Raw genomic sequence first — 18,620 nt, 5'->3', positions numbered from 1 at the left:
GCCATATTACGCAACCAGATTCATGGAAGGTATGACGAGCAACTGTCCGCATTGTTCGTCGGGGGCACATGAGACAAAAATACCGCGAGCGCGAATTGCTACGACTATAGCGTAGACTACTCCTTGTCTTCCGGAGAGAGGTGCAAGACTCTTGCATGCCGACTTTCGTACCCGCTCAACAGATTCAGAATCTTCCCGTACTGTTTGAACCCTTCAATCGTTATAAAGTCATAATGATGCCTCCAGCTCTCCCATCCGACAAACAGCCACCATTCCTCTCGGACACAGCTGGTTCCCTCTAGGCGCCACCCACCAACAGCTCTCTTTTCGCAAGTGACATAGTCATCCAGTATGTTTCTATTGCTTTGGAAGAAAAGCTCAAGTGCATCCTGGTTCTCGGCTAACACGGTGTGGCACCCTATGCTTATGATGGGTGCCTCCAACGGAATGTCGCGAGCGGCCACGTTAATAATAAATAGCCGGGCGGTCGTGGATTGGATATAACCATCCAGTAGCTCATTCAAGTGTTGCCTCGAGGCGGAAGCTTGGCTGAACGCTTCTCGACAAAGAGCAGCGTCCGACCATTCGCACAGCAGATACAAGATTGTGGGATCTTCTGTTTGCTGGAGCCATTGACAGGGATATGTCGTGTCTGATGGGGTGGAATACAAGTCTTGGACTGCAGCGAGCCCAGCCAAGACTGAAGGCTGGGATAGCCGAGCCCCAGGTTGGAGCTGGATGAGAAAGAGACTCACGACAGGCATCGTGGTGCTAATATGGACTGGCCCGCACGCTAACATGTGGGAAGTGGAAGGAAGAAATCACCTTGATGGGTTGATGAACTGTTCTCGGTTGCTGCCTAAATTGCTACTAGGAGTCCTCCACGAGTTGTGTCTGACGCTGCATGTGCCAACTTGCTACCACTCCACGGAACGGTGGCTGCCCCGCCTTCCGTATACCTCGTTTAGAACCGCTTCAGCCGGGGGACTGCAAGACACACTTCTTGGGGATACATCTCGCTTCCGTTTGGTTTGCTTCCCATTTATCGTGAGGAATTGACCGCCTTGAAAATATCTTTATGCTTATCCCCCTGTGTATCCTTGAGGACCAAGGTACCATTGATTGTCGGTGCTCAACAGCGGATGTAGCGGGTTTTGCTCACTGACGGGAAGCGATCAATAACAAAAATGCCGAACGGTGTTTTAAGCGCGATCGCTGGCTCGGCAACAAGGCCAGGCTGCATAAAGGGGTTTTGCTGGAAGAATTGCGGAATCGAAGGGTGTGGGAAGTTGGAACCGGTGCTAGACGGCTCGTGATCCATGGCGGGTGGTGAGACTGGCATATATGCCACAATGACGTCCACTGCAGCATCTAGCAGCACTGCAGCGCTAGAGGGTACAAGACTTGCGGTTGTGACTGCTGGCATAACTATCTTGTGGTGTATTGTTGCCACGCTGAACCCATCTGGATATAGGTCGCGGCTGCCCATAGCTAGGCGAGGGGCCACCTTTTCACACTCTCAATCTCGGCCGTCTCTGTCAACCCCGTTCTCTCAGCCTTCTGAAGCGCTCCGCGTACCTTGGCACATGAACGTCCGGTTCGCGTGATAGCAGCTGACTTTAGTATGCCCCGGCATGTGCAAACCGAAATAGGACATGATACCGAGTGCATCAGTTCTCGTGGAGACCGGACGTTATCAGCGACTCCTTCCATATTACGTACAGATCAAGAAGCTCGCAAAGAGCTCCTAGTCAAAGCGCGTAGCGTATAGCAGCGGATTCACGTGTACCCTCGGATCCCTGCCAAGATATAGCTCAGCTAGTACCTCCGCGGTAAAAGCCCTTGTCCTCGACCGGAAAGCGTCTCCTACTTCCGCGTCTGAAAAGAGCTTGAGAGAGATCGGTATTTCCAAGTTTGACTCATCTGTATCGCTGCCAGAGCTTGAATTTCCAGTGAGCAACATCCTAAGATGGAACAATTCCCGGCGGCGTGACGAGTGTGTCCAAGACTTGAGCGTCGGCTTTCGAGTTTTGTTGCGAAGCATGTCGATTATGCTTGCCCATGTTCCTCTCGTCAGCAAGGCCCACTCAAGTGACACTGACTTCAAGGTATCTCTGCTTAGCGTATTGCAAACGTGCTCCATCTGTTCGGAAGTCACCTCCACTTCTGCGAGAGACAGCTTTTCCAGGAGAGGCCATTCCACGAAGCAAAGGGGCGGTATTCCAGTCCCCCTTGGTTGCCAGAGCATATCAATACCCGAGGGTTCCATGTGAAAGCAACGGAGGTTTCTGCTTAACATGGCTGCCTGGACATAACATTCAAGGAAAACGTACGTGAACCGGGCTTCTCTAAAATGCGTGCCGCTCATGTCCAGACGAACAGACTGCAAGGACTGGAATGCAATGCCCAATTGCCGCCACATGAGGTCTGAATCCCCAGCAAATACCACGCAGTTTTCAATGCTGCGAGCCGGATCACCTTCGTCGTGGCTTGGGTCATCCTGCTCGGTATCGCTTTGGCCGGTTACGTGGTGATCGGGGCCATCCACGCTACGAACATCCCCGGCAGCATGGTCCTGTTCAGGGTTGGCTTGGTCAAGGATTTGCCGACCACTGCCTTCCTCATCAGTGACACCCTCATTACCGCCGTTGTCGTCGGTGCCATCCTCGTCAGCGCCATCCTCATCAGTACCATCCTCGTCAGTGTCGTTTGCGCGTCGCGGTGGATCACGTCGAATAGACAAATGATCCAAGTCAAGGTGCAACAGCCGTATTCCTGCATCTGAGAGAGCAATTGGCAGTTGAGTAATGAGTTGTTGCGGCCAATCAAGCCGGAAGTTCATTAATGCCACTTCCCAGACCCAGGCCTGAGGCTCAGACATGAACTTCAGCAGCGCGCTTCTGTTCCGCAATGCTCTTCGACAGCTTGACAGCATTCCCCAATACGTTAAGGACGCAGTCCAGCGCCTAGTACCATGTCCACGAGTGAACACAAGATCTTGGAATTGTGGCATGCGTCTGATGGAGTCGACGAGGTTCTGGACAAAGGTTCCTTCCTCCGTGAGGCGAACCTGGGACTGATATTTGGTACAGTAGGCATGATAACCCTGTGTGAAAACATTTCGGAACTCCTCGCGTGCGGCGCTGTGGTAGGTGCTGTTTCTCTCGGCGATTTTGATAATCTGTGTATGAGGAAATAGTTCGTCGCCGATCAAATCGATCCCACCTGGGCATGTGGCGTTAAGATAGCCCGTCTCGTCCCATGCGCTACACAATGCCGCAAAGTGAGCCGCGTCGTTCTGAAACTCATCAGAGGACGCTTGAAATTCCATGTCGTTCAGATAATGACGTAGCTCTCTGTAGACCACTTCCCTGTATAGAGAGAAATCCTGGGTTAAGCGCTGAATGCAGAATGATGTGAATATGACGATGCCGCGCACGCCTACAGCCAGGTGAGGCGTTTCCGAGATCCTTCGGGCCAGGTCAAGTGATTCTTCATCGATGGACAGAAATAAATAAGGGAATAATAAAGACGAGGCAAGCCTGTTGAAAAGGCGGCAGACGAGTCGCAGATTCTGAACGGCTCTACGATTTGTCGAATGCCAACGCCCATGGTGGAGTTCTCGACGCCAGATATCGTCTATAGACTTGAGACGAGGCATGCCCAAATATTCGAAGATGATCTTTAGGATTTCGACAGGGAGTTTATCCAAAGCCGGCTGTTGGGCTGGTAGTCTTGAAATAGCTGCCAAGTGAGCCCAGAGTGTTGCTCGTCGACGAGAAATACCCAAAAGTTCCAGCCAAGCCAGTTCGAGATCACTGCTGCCGCTCTTGCGAGATATTGAATTCCCTTCAAGGGGTTCGTTGTCGTCTCTCGCAGCTTGCGTGTCCTCATGATTGCGAAACGTGTCGCTGATGAGCCTCGCGGCGCCATGAACAAGGCGAAGTTGGGTATGTGTTTCTTCAAGGCTCAGGGCATTGGCGTCCGGCTCAGGCTGAGAGAGCAGCTTTATGACGCTGTTCTCCTGGGTGCCGTGCGGATGATCTGGATCCATTTGCATTCTGATAGTCTCAACGTTTGTTTGTTGGCCTGGGGCCAGCTCTTCAACGCAACCGCGAATCGGTCTCGAACAATCCTGGACTCAATGGGTCCCGCGAAATGCTTGATCGTGACTGATGGAAATAGAAGCCAAAGTTCTTTTGTTATTACAGAGCTTGAGATTTGGCAGAATGTTGCAGAGTTGGGGACAGTGTTCTCGAAGACCGGCGTTTTTATATTGCCAGTTTCCTGTTGGTGAATCACGATGCGACACCAAGTCATAGGGTCACGGGTCATGGTACAGACTCTCGCCGTTCCAGCATAAGAGAATGCCAGTGTAGCTTATTCAAGAGCCCGCAGTTGCGTCAAAGCCGTTCATCATAGATTGTGAGTCACTTCGCCATGCTCCAACTAGCACCATCAGGTTGCGCAACCGAAAAAGGCCCCAGTGCCCGCAGCACAACAATCGTATCACGAAAAGGCCGTACTTGCAAAGCACTTGCAAAAGTGAGACTTGTTTTGGGTCATATCTGATAATGTTGGTGAAGTCACGCGCGACAATTCACATTCTGAGAGCGGCTGGGTGTTCGCTTACGCTACAGTGCGCCGTAGGGGTAGTAGACTCTAAGTGCCCGAGGCAGAGACGCACTCTTGGGCAAAGCTCATCCATCATGTTGACCAGCTCAAAGCCTTTCACAGCCCATGAAGACCAGTATCCAAAAGCTTGAGACTATCGAGAAGCTCATCTTATAGACATTACATGTAGCTCACAACGCTTGGCTGGGCTAGCTCCATCACTCTGGGCACAGCCTTGGTCGAGTACTCTTTCCACCGTAAGGCCCTTTGTATACTGCCATTACAGCCCCAAAGCAACTATGACAACAGCGACACCCATGGCCATCAGCGAGTTCTCAGTAGCCAACGTCGCACCGGCGGTAGGGACAACCGCGGTCTCGGTCGGAGCAGCAGCACTCGTTTCCTGAGTGACACTGGTCACGATGCTCTCAGTCTGAGTGGGGACCGCAGCAGAGGTCTCCTGGGTGACTCCAGTCAAGATGCTCTCCGTCTGAGTGGGGACCTCAGCAGAAGTCTCTCGGGTGACTCCGGTCAAGATGCTCTCCGTCTGAGTGGGGACTTCAACAGAGGTCTCTCGGGTGACGCCGGTCAAGATGCTCTCGGTAGCAACGCTGGTCTCACGAGTGACACCAGTCAAGATGCTCTCGGAAGCAGTAGCAGCCGACGTCGGGACCGACGTCTCGCGGGTGACTCCAGTCAGGATGCTCTCGCTCGATGTAGCAACCGATGTTGGAATCGACGACTCGACGCTAGTCTGGACACTCTCGGACGAGGTACGAGTCGTCGTCTCGTGAGTCACGCTCCCGCCCGTCGAGATGCTATGGATAGTAGATGTAACCGTTTCGTGGGTCATAGTGGTGCGGACGGTCTCGGAGGTAGGAATCGACGTCTCCCGAGTAACACCAGTCAAGATGCTCTCGGAGGAGGTAGGGATGTTTGACTCGCGGGTCACGCCCGTCAGGATGCTTTCGGTGGTGTCGGCGCCGCCCTCTTGAGCGTGAGAGACGGCGGCTGCGACCAGGATAGCGAAGAGAGTAGAAACGGTGCGCATGTTGGCGGTTGGTTCTGACGGTATAAGCGAGTGTGGGTAACCAAAGTCTTGATGAAGAGCAGAGGTTGGGCAGTGATTGTCTCTGGAATAACGTGGTGTGCCTGAAGATACGGCGCTTCGACCGGGAGCGGTGTAATACGATTTACTTATACTTGGCATCCGTGGTTCCAGCCCATCTACTCATTCTAGCTCAAGGTCGTGCGGCTCACGGCAAGACTCAATGTCGCACACCCTTCCCAGAACATGTTCTTACACTAGTATTAGTCGATGCAGGTGCAAGCCGGTGGAGCGCCGCCACAATCGGATCGTAATTGGATCGCTGCGACGCCCGGGCATCTTTTTGACGTGTGGCGCTGCAACAAGGTTGTGGCTTCCCAGATTCTGTCAATAGTTCAACGGCTTTTCTCGTGTTGCCCAAAACCTTGAGTGCCGGGCGCTGCCGGCGCGGCCGATGACAGCTCCGGGACCAATTGGTTTAGGCAGCCTTGCCCCTTAATTCAACGGCCTGCATTGCATCCACCTATCGTAACGTTTGGGCGGCGATGGCAGTGTCTGCTCAAGGTTTCCATGGCGGTCTCGGTGTCGTATACGAAATTGCAGGGCACGGCGACTGTCGAGGTCTCGCCGCAATTACCGCATCTTTACACCCGGCCACCTCAGCTCGCATGTGACGTGGTATCTCAACGAATTGAGCTGCATCGTATTCCACTGGTTGGGGACGGGTATGACTGTTTGTTGGGCTGTCATTGTCATCTTCGAAGTCGGATATGACTTATACATCCTATGCTCGCGAATTGTGCTCTCAAATGGTGCCCGTGCCCTCACATCATTCCCAGAACATAAAACGTCAGCCTACCACCAAAGGTCTCCTTCCCATGAACGCCTTTATAAATATTCACGTCACCGTGCAATATTTGCCACTTGTTCACAGCTGCACCCTTTCCTCATCAAGCTCCAACCCGTTGGTGCGCCACCACTGACGAGTGTTTCGACGAAAAACTCGCACGACCAATAGTTGTTGCGAGAGCAATGGCGGTTCATCGATGGCTGGTGTAGCGCCCAGCAGCGGTTACGCAAGACATCTCGACAGCTGCTCCGGAGATGCCGGGAGACACGCCAGATGAGACTCATAAAGCGTGCTGGCACCAGAACGTACAAGACCCTCAGCCGGAATCATGTTTGCAAGACAAAACCTTCTAGCCATCTCGTCCTGTCCAATCCTCTACACTACCGCCCAAACCCTTTCGAATCATTGTCGTCATCGTGCCAGAAGTCTCCAACGACTGTGAGCAAAGTAATTTTGCAAGCAGGCCAGTGCCGCGGTCGAGACGGCCGGGACCGGGATAACCTGATGGCAAGTAGATGGCCGAAACGGAAAACACAGGCAAGCGAGCCGCTGATAGGCCACCGTCGGCATGCCGATTTCCGACTGTGAAACTGGCAGCTGTGTTTGCGGAAGAACATCTTCACTCTGTGGCACTGCCCAGCATCACCGGGCAGGGAGATAAACGGCCAGCGCATACTGATGTGAAAGTCGCCAATGTTGGCTCTTTTGACGCCCGCTATCCCGGGGCACAGATGCCCATTATTGTCGTAACCAAGACCTGCCTTCGTAGTCTTACAAAAGCCCGTCACACAACGCATAGACTGTGTCCCCCAAGTAACTTTTACTGTACTGAGCCAAACACTTCCATCGTATGTTCCCAGACAAGCTTATCCACGCCCCTGCGCCTGAAATCCTCGAGCACCTTTTCGTTGTCGGCACTCTCGCCCTTGGCATCGACGAGGAACACACCGCCCTTGCTTTTGGTGGCTTTCTCCACGCCTTCGAGAAGAGGGACGAGCCCGCCATCGACGCTATACCGGGCGCTCGTAGCGTGGAATAGCGCTCTCGCACCCGCCTCGGCAGGCGTTGCAACAAAGAGCTTCAACAATGGCATGACCACCCAGCGAAGCACCGTGCCTATTAATCCGCTGCTAGTTCGGCCCAGTAGCGGGGTAGATACCAGCCCAGGGAACGCGTGCACAAAGCTGACGGTGGGATTCTCGCGAGCGAGGTGCTCGAATGACAGCGTTAACATGGTCGCGGAGTGGCTGTTGCCGGCGCTGACGGAAAAGTTCTTGGGGTCGGAGAGCGAGAGGTCGTCTTCGTTGATCGGGCCTTCGAGCCCGCCAGCGAGGACAGACATGACGTGCGCGCTTGAGGAGGCATTGAGCAAAGGCAGCAAAAGCTGAGTGATGCGCAGCCGAGAGTAATATCTGGTGGTCAAGGAAGCGTCCAATCCTTCGCTTGTGTCTTAACGATATGTGAGTATGGGCACTGATGAAGCGAGAGACACGATGTGCATACCTTGACGGCCGTCAAATGAGAAGAAGCCAACGGATAGGAAGAGAAGATCTAGCTTGGTCTCCTTGGCTTTGACGATGGCGGCGACCTCATCCACGTTCTTCACCAGAGAGACATCTTTCTCGATGACCTCGTATTTTCCGCCTGGGTTCTTGCTCCGCAGCTCCTCAATGAAGGGTGAGATGGCTGTCGCATTTCTGGCGACGATGTATACCCGCGGCTCGACAGTGCGCTCGACGAATTGCCTCAGAGCATTTTGACCAATGCCGGACGTCGCGCCAAGGAAAACGGCGACGAGGCCAGCAGCTGTCTCCTTGAGACGGTCGTTGGAAGCCTGGACGGTTTGAAGGGTGACCATTGTGGTGGGGCGGTGTTATTAGTGTTGTGATCGAGTCGGGCTTGCTCAATCCCGTAGATGGTTTATGTGATAGCTGGAAAACCTTTAGGCTGCAGTCAAGTTGAGATTAATTTGCTTGAATCCCGTTGTCGATTGATGATGGACTATGATGAACGCTGTTTGTGTTGTGATGAAGCCCGGTTAGCTCGATTCCCAGCAGCAGTTTATGTACACTGAAGCAGAGCCATAAATGCGGACGTAGCACAATGTCCGGATCCGAGCTCGCGCAAGCTACTGGCCAGCGTTGGCTCATTTAGCCTATTGGTAATGAGTTCAACGCTGCGGGCAGCAGGTTTGCGCGGCCTTGGCTTTGACTAATTCGGCATGATGGTGTAAGCAGACGTGCGAGTTACTGCAGGCTCTATGACGTGCTCAGCTTGGTACATCGATAACTAGCTGAGCGACTACAGCGAGCATCTAAAGGCTAATGGGGAAAGGGAAGGAATTAATGGGAAGGGAAAATGTAGCTTACAGAGACCCGGGGTTCACGGAAGTCCGATGTGTCCAGAGTGCGAGCCGAGACATCCACGGGCTCAACCCTCTCTGTGAGCCAGTATGTTCAGAGGCCCTAGGTCAGATGTTGCGTCTACTGCACAGGTCCCACCTGTACTGGAACGACATGTTTGTCAACTGCGCCTGGGATTTCCGAGTCGCATAGACAGGTACGAGGGCGACTGGCGCACGGCCAGCTGGACATGGACACACTTATTGAACCCTATCCTGTTTGCAGTCGTTTCCGTCAAGTGGCTCTTCCTGATGCAGAGCAAGACCATCAGGTGCGGGCCTGGAGCTGCCATTTGACCAGGACCCTGCTTCACTGATGGTGCTCTTCTTCAAAGGGCATCGTCGATGAGTCGATAGCTGTGGGAAAGAGACTCGCGTTATTCTCAAGCTCTCGCACCGGAAGACATACATGCCTCCGGAACATCATCGACGATTGTCGGTTTCGCCATGCCGACTCACTTTACGCGTGAACGCACTGCTCACCCGACGGTCACCTGGCTCGCCCAAGGTCGCGCGTCTGCCGGCGCGGCGGACATGCTCGCTCGCGCTGCGACAGCCCCCAGCCCCGCGTCTCAACCACCATCAATGCCATCCCGTCCCAGCCCAGAGGCAGCACTCTCAGCATTCCAGTCAACGCGCCCGCAGCACCACCGCACCTTCCATCCCCATCGCTGGTTGGGCATCCTCAGCGGCGCATGGTCAGCCAGTAACCCCCCCTAGATAGTGTCTTAGACACCCGCCGCCCTTGAAGATCGGCCAGCGATGGTGTCCGTGGCAGGGACTTCCTCTCCACCCCACCCATTGTTCACGCGGCACTTCCAAACGTCCGCCCGGCGTAGCGCCCGTCGCAGGAACGGCAGTCGCGGAACTACGGTTCCTGGCGTGCCTCCCGCGCCCACAGGCCCCCCCCCGTGCCCACTGCCGAACCGGTGGAGGCGCGGGTGCGGGAGGCCCCTCCGCCCGCCCCGCCGCCGACTTACACGCAGAGAACATTCCTCGGGGCGATCTTCCAGCGCTGAATGGCACTCCCTTGGGGGTGGCATGTCGGGGAATAGCGACTCGCGGCTGGGGAGGAGAGTGCCGACCACATGATCGTCTATATATGTTACATCTTCGTCGACTCTGCCGTCAGTCGTTTGGAAGACAAGATCATCATCAGCAACACTCAGCCATTCACTGCTACAACTGAACGAACAGTCCTCCATCTCTCCCTCCCTGAGACCGGCTCTGCCTCTCGCTTCCGCCTCAAACCCTCACCCTCAGTCTCCCACTTATACTCTCGCCATCGAGCATCGCCTCACTCTCTCCCCCGAGAAGCCGCAACTTCACATCCACATCTACAACACATATACTCATACACCACACACACAACTACACAACCATGGCCCGCACCCTCCTCCTCGCCGGCCTCCTCGCCGCCGCCGGCGCCTCCGCGCAGAGCCAGTTCGCCTCCCCCAAGTTCCAGTACCAGGGCTGCATCCTCGCCGACTCGGCCAACGCCTTCCCCTTCCAGCCCCCGTCCATGAAGGCCTTTGGCACCTTCTCCGCCGCCGACTGCCAGGCCGCCTGCGAGGCCGCCGGCGCGACGCACGCCGCCCTCGGCAACGGCGGCTGCCACTGCGACGACCCCAAGGCTGCCGCCGCGTCGAGCCCCAACGCCAACAACAAGATGGCCCTCCCGCCGCAAAACTTCAAGCCCGTCGACGAGGCCGAGTGCCATACGCCGTGCCGTGAGGGTGAGGCCCAGGCGGGCAAGTGCGGTGGCTGCACGGACAAGTTCGTCTACAACTTGTACTCGCGCGTCGCTGGCGCCGCCCCTGTCCCCGTTGCTGCTGCTGCCGGAGACCCGGCCGCCGAGTCTGCGGCCAAGGCCGTCGCCGCTGTTCCCACGCCGCCGCAGCAGAACCGCAAGAGCGAGGACGGCAAGGAGGACTGCAACTGCGCCGAGTCCAAGGCCGATGCGGCTTCCAGGGCCGACCCGGCGACCAAGGTGGCGCCTCCCCCTCCTGCGCCGCCCGTTCCCACCACCATGGCCAAGGTCGCCGTCCTGACCGTCACAGAGCCGTGCACCGACAGCACCGCCAAGCCCGTCACGCACGCCGCCGTCGTCTCCTCTGCTCCCCCCGCCCCGCCGGTGACCAAGGCCATCGAGGATCCCGCCACGCGCACCGTCGAGGTCTGCCCCGGCGGGTCGGCGGCCGGCTGTGACCCCAAGCCCAAGCAAAAGGACCAGACGACGACGCTCACGACCATGAGCCGCGTCACCGACGTTGTGCGCCCGAGCCGCACGACCGCCATCGCGGACCCCTGGACGCAGTCCGCCAGCAACACCACCAAGCCGGCGAACCACTCCTCCAAGCCCGCCGATCCGCCCGTCAGCCACCCCTCCAAGCCTGCCGACCCGCCGGCCATCATGAACGCCGGGGCGGCGCTGCGGCCTCTGGGCCGGTTTGCGGAGCTGGTCTGCGCCGGTGCGTTCGTCTTGGCCGTGTGCCTGTCATGACGGAGCAGTGTCGAGAGAGATACTTGATGTAAATGCAATTTTGGGAGGGCCCCGGTGGCGTTTTTGGGACGGCGTTTCGGTCTGCGGTTTTTCGTTATTAATGATTGTACCCTTGTAATGAGCACATGAACGGTACGGGGAACGAGGCGGCGTCCTCCTCGGTCTCGCGGTAGAGACCCCAGTTGTTGTAATGTCCTATAGTCGAGTCTGGCACTTGGATCGATAGCGTAGCAGCACAACGTCAACAGACAGATCAAAAAGAGCTTCAAGAAAAAAAAAAACATTGCCTGCCAACCGTGGTGCGTGTACAATTACAAAAAGTCAGCCCATGTGTTGCCAAACTCCAGTGTCATCATCAACGCCGTCGTCAAACCCTGGGCGCGTCCGTGAGGGGCACGTAGCGCACGCCAAACAGCCTGTCTTTGGTGACCTTGCCGTCTTTGTCCTTTGTAATGCGCCAGACGTGCTGGGAGAAGCCGTCCTCGTCGTCGTCGACGGGGATGAACATGCTGCGCCGGTGTCAGCGTCACTCGAGGTCATGCTTGTTCGCTCAACAGGGGACATCTCACCATCCGGGAGCCTTGAGCTGGTTCAGCAGCTGCGGATGCACCTCCCTGGCCGAGGCACCGACGTGAATCACATCCCAGCCCGTTCCCCATTCCTCCTCCCCGGGCCGCGCCTCCTCCTTCAGCCCGACCCGCCCGTCGCCAACGCGGAACCTCGCCCGCCCGCTCTCCAGCAGGGCGCGCCCGTCGGCGCTCTTGCCCATGTTCACCTCGCCCAGGTCCCGCAGCGGCTTGATGTGCTCCAGGCCCACCACCATGCCCCGCTCGCCGACGAGCTCCGCCAGGACGTGGGTCAGGTAGCCCGAGCCGGAGCCGACGTCGAGGGCGCGCGGGGCCGGGCTCGCGGCGCTGGGCAGCAGGTAGGGCAGGACGTGCTCGACGGCCGAGGCGTGCATGTGCGGGGCCGAGATGGTGGCGGCGTGGCCGATGGCCTGCGGCGAGTCGTCGTAGGGCAGCGTGGGCGCGTAGTGGGCGCGGTCGACGCGCAGGAAGGCCTCCTTGACGGCCGGGTCCGAGATGAGCCCGTGCCGCCAGAGGTTGTCGACGAGGGCCGTGTTGGTCCCGCCGCTGCAGCGCCAGGCCATGTCGAGGCTCTGGAGCGCGTGGCTGAGGGGGCGTTGCTGGTGGTGGAGGGGGTGTTGATGGTGAGCGGCAGCGATGAAGGCGACGGGTCTCTGTGAGACGGCGCGAGATAGTTGTGAGACGAGGATGAGCGGGCGCAGCAGCAGCTTCTTGGGCGAAGCCAGCTTGGACTTATATGCTGATGGAGTGGACGGTGTCTCCTGCTGGGGTGGCGGACGCGACGTTGCGGCGACTCTCGACCAGGGGTTGAGCCAGAATGTACGGCTACGAGACGGTGCAATCGAGCGGGGTACCGGGAATGCGACTGCGGCAGCGTTGCGCGGTTTGTTATTATGGGCGTCGTGGGTAGATGTGACTCGCGAGTGATGTCAAGACAGGGAACTGGCCGACGGGCGGAGGTTGCGTGCGGCGGCGGCGGCGAGGTTACGATCGGATGACGCGCTGCAACAGACTGACAGGCAGCTGAAGCATTGCCGCGCCAGGCGTCCAATGCACACCCACCTGCCCCCGAGGAGCTGCTGCCCCGCGCCAGACACAACCATTCACGTTACCACTGCAGCAGCGCAAAGGCCACAAGCTTCCGACGCCCGTCCGCAATTGGACGGCGCTGAAGGGCGCCGCAAAGGGGCTTCTATGCGTCGGCTAGATAAATGAGAGAGCGAGAGAGTATGCGTGCTGCGCGTCATGTCTGCGAAACCAAAAAGAGTAAAAAGGGCCCTCCACTCCAGCCCATCCATCCCTAGTCATACCTGGTCCATCCCAATAACGCCGGAGAAAAATGCCCGCAGTGCCACGATGCAGAGTCAAGAGTCAGACAAGGCTTGTGTTCGCTCGCGCTGGCTCGGGGTATACACTATGCAGCAGCACAGCCTCACACCACCCGCTCCGGGTTCTCGCCCTCGGCAATGATGGGCACGTTGAGCCCCCGGTCTGGGCTCTGCATCACCAGCTGCTCGTGCCGGCGCGCCTTGAGGAACTCGGCAACGCTCTTGATGAGGATGAACCATCCCACCACCATCAGCACGTACGCCATCCACTCGCCGCCCGTCACGGCCCCCGACCCGCCGCCCTCCGTCACGTCGCCCGCGTCAAAGTCGTGCGAGTTGGGGTCTGGCGGCGCCGCGTACCCGTCCGGTCCGTTCATTTGTGGCGGCTCGTTCTCCGACGTGCCCTTCATGTAGAAGCCGTACTGGATCAGGGTGATGCCCAGGCCTGCGCGTGACCCGTTCTTGGCCGCGTGCGTCGAGTGCAGCAGATATGTGAGGAGGAATCCGACAAGCTGGAACGACGTCGAGATCATGCCGTTCCAGATGAATGAGAAGACGGACCCGACGGGCATGCCGTCGACGTAGACCTCGTCAAACCCGCCAAAGCCCGGTGCAAGAATAGTCGTCTCCCAGTACGGCGGCGCGGCGTCTGCGGCTGCTTGTTCGTACGTCTGTCGCACATGTCAGTAACAATTCTCCGACAACCTTGCGGGACAGGGACACCATACCGGTGGCTGCTCGTCCTTCTCAGACTCGGTCCGCTCCGGCCGAGCCGACATGTTGGCAAACACGCCGTCGGTGCCAACGCCGCCGCCCATGAACCGCGGCCGCGAGCCGGACGACGTCGGGTTGGGAGGCTGCACCGGCGCCTGCTGGCTCGCCGCGCCGATGTGGCCGCTGCTCACCGAGCCGCTGGACGGCGTGGTGCTCTGGCGCACCAACCGCTGTGTGTCGTCGGCTTCGTCATCGCTGTCGCCATCGGCATCGAACGCATCGGCAAGATCAGGATCGACTTGGCCGTTCCGCGTCGGAGATGAGGCGCGCGAGTGGAATGACGGCGGCGGCGAGTTCGGGACGGGTCTCTGGAGTCTGGATTGATGGGATTCGACGTCGTCCACATCGTGTTCATTCACCTGCGACATCCACGTTAGCCGCGGGTCGCGCCCTCGCACAAAGTCGTGCAAACCTACCCTCTCGTATCGGCCAGCCATTTTGAACGCGGTGAGTGCGATGCTCAAGTCGTCGTTGTCGGGTCGGTCGCAGAAGTCAGGCCTGCGTCGCTCGCCACCCAAGCGTTGAGTTGGCAGCGGTCGGTGGACTCTCGGGGAGGGGGAGGCGGAGATAGGGTGCGGAAGCCGCCAAGAAAAAGAAAATACAAGGGAGAAGCGCGGATGGTGAGTACCGTAAAATCGAATGGCCGAATGAGAATCGAAGGAGAGAGATCGCAAAGTAAGGGGAGGGACAAGAGAGAGCCCTGAGGGGGGCGTTCGTAGGGTGCGAGATTGATCGCCGAATGATGCGACGAGATGGAAGCGGGACGGGAGGCGACGACGGTGGTGACGGGATCCAACGCTGTCAGGAGGCCACTGCGCTGGATGGAACAGCTGACGAAGCCTGGCCGGGCGCATGTCGGGGTTCCCAGGGTGCCCGCGCACGCGCAGGCGGCCCGGGTGTCGCCGGCGCAGAGGCGAGCAGCGCCTGGAAGTCCCTGGAACGGCGGCGGGGACGCTGGCCGGTTGGGGCTGCAGGCTCCTGGATTGGAGGCAAGAGGACCGCGACCCCTGCTGATTGAAGACTCCACTCCACCGGAGGCCGTCTGCAGCATTTGCTGCCTGAGGCACCCGCCTTGCGAGAGCGAAGAGAGGCGAGCAAGAGACAGTGCAGAGAACGAGCTTTCCGTACTCGACACTGTACCTGCGTCGATGACGGCTTCAGCAGCAGGGTCCATCAGAAATATTTCGCGGCAGCGGCCTTTCTCCCTCCCCAGCACGTCGCTCACAACCACCACAGCCATGTCCAAGTCATTAGCGGTACGCGTGCCCCAAAAGAACCCTCCATCATCCATTGACTGACAGTCCCCCCCGCAGCGCCGCATCTACAGCGACGCCTTCGCCAAATGGCCCAAGCAGGACCTGCGCCCCGACTACCAGCTGCAGGACGTCCTGCGCCGCGCCGTCGAGGACCGCTACGCCAGCGCAAAGACCAACGAAGCCGAGGAGCTGCTCAAGGCGCGCGCGCTGCAGTTCCTCGTGCAGAACAAGTTCCGCGACCGCTATAAGCTCAAGGGCCCCATGCTCGAGCCCAAGAGCCAGCCGACATACTTTGAGGACCTGGTGCGCGAGATTGAGGAAGCGCCGCGGAGGACGTGGCTAGAGAGGTTAGGGAAGCGCCTGTCTGGCATCATTCGCTTGCAGTAGCGGTGCTGGCGGACGGAGAAGGCGGTCGGGGAAAGTGTTTACGGAGACCGGTATGGGACAGACAGATACCCACAGCACGGTCTGTTGTACAAGTACGGGGGGCGACGAGGCATGATACCAACATGGTGTACGATATGATGCTGCATATTGCTCTACTGCGCCAGACAGAAGCGAATCTATATCTCCCAACAACGCCGGCCGTCCGTCTTCGTCTATATGTACCTCGACTCCGGATCCAGCCGGTCCATGAGCTCCATGCTCTTCTCGTACATGGTGAAGACGATGCCGCCGCTCATGACCAGGCGCGCCAGCCGCGGCAGCGCGCCGCTCCAAAACGTCAGCACGCCCTCCTGCTTGAAGATGAGCCCCGCGCAGCGCATCGTGTTGCCGTACAGCTGCTTCGCGTCGGGGCTCTGCATGCGCGTCTTGATGGTGTCGAGCGGCTGCGTGACGAAGACGGTGACGAGCCCCGCCAGGCCGCCGATGGCAAAGGTGCCCACGGCGCCGAGCTTTTCGCCGGGGGCCGTGTACGACTCGGCCATCTGCTTGAAGAAGGTGTAGGAGCCGAAGCGCGTGGCGCTGTTGGCCGACTGCCGCAGCGTCGTGGGGACGAAGCCCTGGAAGAAGCCGCGGATGCCGCGCTCGCGGGCGATGATGGGCACCGCGTGGAGGAACCCGCGCATTCGTGGCTTGGCCGCCTTGCGGTCGTCGATTCTGGGGACGCTTGTCAGTCACATACGCCGCCCCAGGGGGGGCCAGAGGCTCAAGCGTGGGGGAACCGACAGCGTGGTCTTGATGCTCTCCGTGGGCGTCACGGCGAGCAGCGACTCGGTGACGCCGGCGCCGAAGCCGGCGAGGACTGTGCGTGGGCCGGTGAGCTTGCCGTCGGCATCGGCAAGCATCCGCTTGTACTGGTCGAAGGCGACGAAACCTGTCCGTCCATCAGCTCCATATTCAACTCCGCAATGTTCGCTCGGTCGTCGTCGGGGAGGTCGTACGGATGCCAGCCTTGGCCGAGTTGCCAATGATGAGCGTCGTGCAGCCTGCATACCACTGGCGGCCGAACGGCGGCCACGGCAGCTTCTGGCCCTCGGCGAGCCGCCGGTTGAGCTGCGTCCGAGTCTTGGCGACTGTTGCGCGCGCGGGGTGTGTCAGTTAGCTCAGTGTCTTCGTTTTGCGGAATTGAATCTTCGTATTCGACGTACACTCGGCGGGGTATGTGATGGCTATGCGAGCGCGCAAAGTCAGCGAATCTCTATCATCGTCGTCGTCCTTTGTCTCGGGGCCTGTGACGCACCAATCTCAATCGCGCCGGCCGTCGACCCAGCGATGATGGACCGCAGCGCGCTGGGGGTTTTCTTCTTCTCCGGTGTCGCCGGGTCCTTGGCGGCGGAGGACGCCATGGTGGAGAGGGAGGAGGAGGAGCGCGGGCGCTGGTCGCTGCTGTAGATGCAGCGTCGTCGAGGCGGGCGCGGGCAGTGGACGCGGTGGACGGGTCAGGTTGTGGTGGTGAAATAAACTGGCTGGTGGCGCGAGTTGTTCCGATGCCGCCTGGAGCTCGCTGCCGATGGCCGGTGGGCTCCACACGGAGCGGCGCCGTCGTCGGTCACAGGTGAAAGCCGACCAACACGGCCTAGGGTAGCCAATGATCACGAAGTCACGCCGCAACAGGAGATCCAAGATCGGAGCATCAGTGCCGACGGTGTGTCCAATTAATGTGCAGATTGCATGGGCACGAGACTTCTATAGCTGCCTATTCGGAACATGAGTTTCCGTGTCGCGTTGTTAGTTGGCACGGATGCCACATCAGTCGATGAGCTACTCCATCACATGCACACAGCGCAGATAATCAGTCGAGATAACACTGAAGCTTCGCTTCGCTTGGGGAATTGTGCTCTACCTAATAAACCAATCTAAAACCGTGATGGGTATTCTACTGCTGTACATATGCGTCGTAATATCCAAAATGAACCTCTGACAAAAGCGCTGGCCTTATTGTTGTGGCCAGACGCCGACACGCCTGCTTGCCGTGTAGTACTCTAACTCGTCGCGGCTCGGATGAAGCAATTGCAGATACTCCGCGCTGAGGTCTGGCACGACGGCCGTCGGATAGCCACTCGTGTACGAGGGCCAATTGTCATCGTAGCATCCGTCAGGCACCCCATGCGTCTCGTACAGCGAAAACGGCACACTCCTCGTCATTGGCGGACACATCATGTCGATTGGGTCCATGGGCTCCAGCATTGAGCTGGACGCATGTGTCGAAAACACCTCGTTGGCGAAGCCGGCAATGGGCGAGCCCGTTGTTGACGGAGGCGGCGTGGGCTGCATTGCGCGCGCCGAACGGCGCTTCTCGTGCTTCGCAGAGGACGTGCTTCTCCTGTGAGGAAAGGGAGTGGGACTGGCGGACTTGACGCTGCCTTCTGGGCTCTTGCTCTTGCGAAAGCGCAGACTCGAGCGGTTGTAGTCGCACGCGTGGCCCCCGGCGACGCATCGTGCGCATCCGTCCTTGTCGCCGCTGCACTTGATCTGCCAGGACGAGTCAGCACCGGGCTCTCCCCTATGTACCTTGATGATATTCAGATCCCCAGATATAGTGGAAGCTCTCACCTTTTTTGAGTGGCATCTATTGCATGCTTGAAGCCGGGTAAAGGCGGCGGGATCCGCTGCTTGCCGAATATGCTGCACGTTGTCGGCCTCGGTGCCGTACTTCCACACTGCAAACATGGCGGTGCCTTGTTAAAACAGAAAATTCTTGGCCCTTGACGACGAGGTCTGAACAAAATCAGGTAGATGATATTTCGTAAAAACTCGGATATCCCGCTCTCGGCGCCCAGGCGGCTTCTCGCGGAACCATTTTATACTCGGCATC

At 58.3% G+C, this 18,620-nt stretch overlaps 9 protein-coding genes across 9 annotated transcripts; 3 read left to right on the top strand and 6 right to left on the bottom strand.

Moving 5' to 3' along the window:
- Window positions 1–2,420: 2,420 nt before the first annotated feature.
- On the top strand, window positions 2,421–2,785 carry PLICBS_010217 (uncharacterized protein; the record flags this gene model as incomplete). Its single annotated transcript, XM_065601889.1, is given in 2 exon segments — window positions 2,421–2,425; window positions 2,440–2,785. The coding sequence occupies 2 exon segments, from the start codon at window positions 2,421–2,423 to the stop codon at window positions 2,783–2,785; spliced, it is 351 nt and encodes a 116-aa protein (XP_065457961.1).
- A 2,109-nt stretch (window positions 2,786–4,894) lies between these two features.
- On the bottom strand, window positions 4,895–5,665 carry PLICBS_010216 (uncharacterized protein; the record flags this gene model as incomplete). The annotated part of the gene is made up of 1 exon (XM_018326688.2): window positions 4,895–5,665. The coding sequence occupies one exon, from the start codon at window positions 5,663–5,665 to the stop codon at window positions 4,895–4,897; it is 771 nt and encodes a 256-aa protein (XP_018175008.1).
- Window positions 5,666–7,332: 1,667 nt separating this feature from the next.
- Window positions 7,333–8,370, bottom strand: PLICBS_010215 (uncharacterized protein; the record flags this gene model as incomplete). Its single annotated transcript, XM_018326689.1, has 2 exons — window positions 7,333–7,961; window positions 8,016–8,370. 2 exons carry the CDS (start codon window positions 8,368–8,370, stop codon window positions 7,333–7,335), a joined length of 984 nt encoding a protein of 327 aa, XP_018175009.1.
- Window positions 8,371–10,294: 1,924 nt separating this feature from the next.
- Window positions 10,295–11,416, top strand: PLICBS_010214 (uncharacterized protein; the record flags this gene model as incomplete). Its single annotated transcript, XM_018326690.1, has 1 exon — window positions 10,295–11,416. The coding sequence occupies one exon, from the start codon at window positions 10,295–10,297 to the stop codon at window positions 11,414–11,416; it is 1,122 nt and encodes a 373-aa protein (XP_018175010.1).
- Window positions 11,417–11,783: 367 nt separating this feature from the next.
- PLICBS_010213 (uncharacterized protein) lies at window positions 11,784–12,566 on the bottom strand (the record flags this gene model as incomplete). Its single annotated transcript, XM_065601888.1, has 2 exons — window positions 11,784–11,925; window positions 11,986–12,566. 2 exons carry the CDS (start codon window positions 12,564–12,566, stop codon window positions 11,784–11,786), a joined length of 723 nt encoding a protein of 240 aa, XP_065457960.1.
- An 869-nt stretch (window positions 12,567–13,435) lies between these two features.
- PLICBS_010212 (uncharacterized protein) lies at window positions 13,436–14,542 on the bottom strand (the record flags this gene model as incomplete). The annotated part of the gene is made up of 3 exons (XM_018326691.1): window positions 13,436–14,002; window positions 14,060–14,464; window positions 14,522–14,542. The coding sequence occupies 3 exons, from the start codon at window positions 14,540–14,542 to the stop codon at window positions 13,436–13,438; spliced, it is 993 nt and encodes a 330-aa protein (XP_018175011.1).
- An 801-nt stretch (window positions 14,543–15,343) lies between these two features.
- PLICBS_010211 (uncharacterized protein) lies at window positions 15,344–15,748 on the top strand (the record flags this gene model as incomplete). Its single annotated transcript, XM_018326692.1, has 2 exons — window positions 15,344–15,361; window positions 15,419–15,748. The coding sequence occupies 2 exons, from the start codon at window positions 15,344–15,346 to the stop codon at window positions 15,746–15,748; spliced, it is 348 nt and encodes a 115-aa protein (XP_018175012.1).
- A 212-nt stretch (window positions 15,749–15,960) lies between these two features.
- Window positions 15,961–17,151, bottom strand: PLICBS_010210 (uncharacterized protein; the record flags this gene model as incomplete). The annotated part of the gene is made up of 5 exons (XM_018326693.1): window positions 15,961–16,462; window positions 16,532–16,679; window positions 16,747–16,878; window positions 16,954–16,974; window positions 17,046–17,151. The coding sequence occupies 5 exons, from the start codon at window positions 17,149–17,151 to the stop codon at window positions 15,961–15,963; spliced, it is 909 nt and encodes a 302-aa protein (XP_018175013.1).
- A 589-nt stretch (window positions 17,152–17,740) lies between these two features.
- On the bottom strand, window positions 17,741–18,475 carry PLICBS_010209 (uncharacterized protein; the record flags this gene model as incomplete). Its single annotated transcript, XM_018326694.1, has 2 exons — window positions 17,741–18,277; window positions 18,359–18,475. 2 exons carry the CDS (start codon window positions 18,473–18,475, stop codon window positions 17,741–17,743), a joined length of 654 nt encoding a protein of 217 aa, XP_018175014.1.
- Window positions 18,476–18,620: the final 145 nt, after the last annotated feature.

This window comes from Purpureocillium lilacinum (genome assembly GCF_023168085.1).
Source record: "Purpureocillium lilacinum CBS 284.36 DNA, scaffold_8, whole genome shotgun sequence".
Classification (NCBI taxonomy): Eukaryota; Fungi; Ascomycota; class Sordariomycetes; order Hypocreales; family Ophiocordycipitaceae; genus Purpureocillium; species Purpureocillium lilacinum.
Note: the sequence above shows the minus strand (reverse complement) of the source record. Positions and strands in the feature narration are given on the sequence as shown.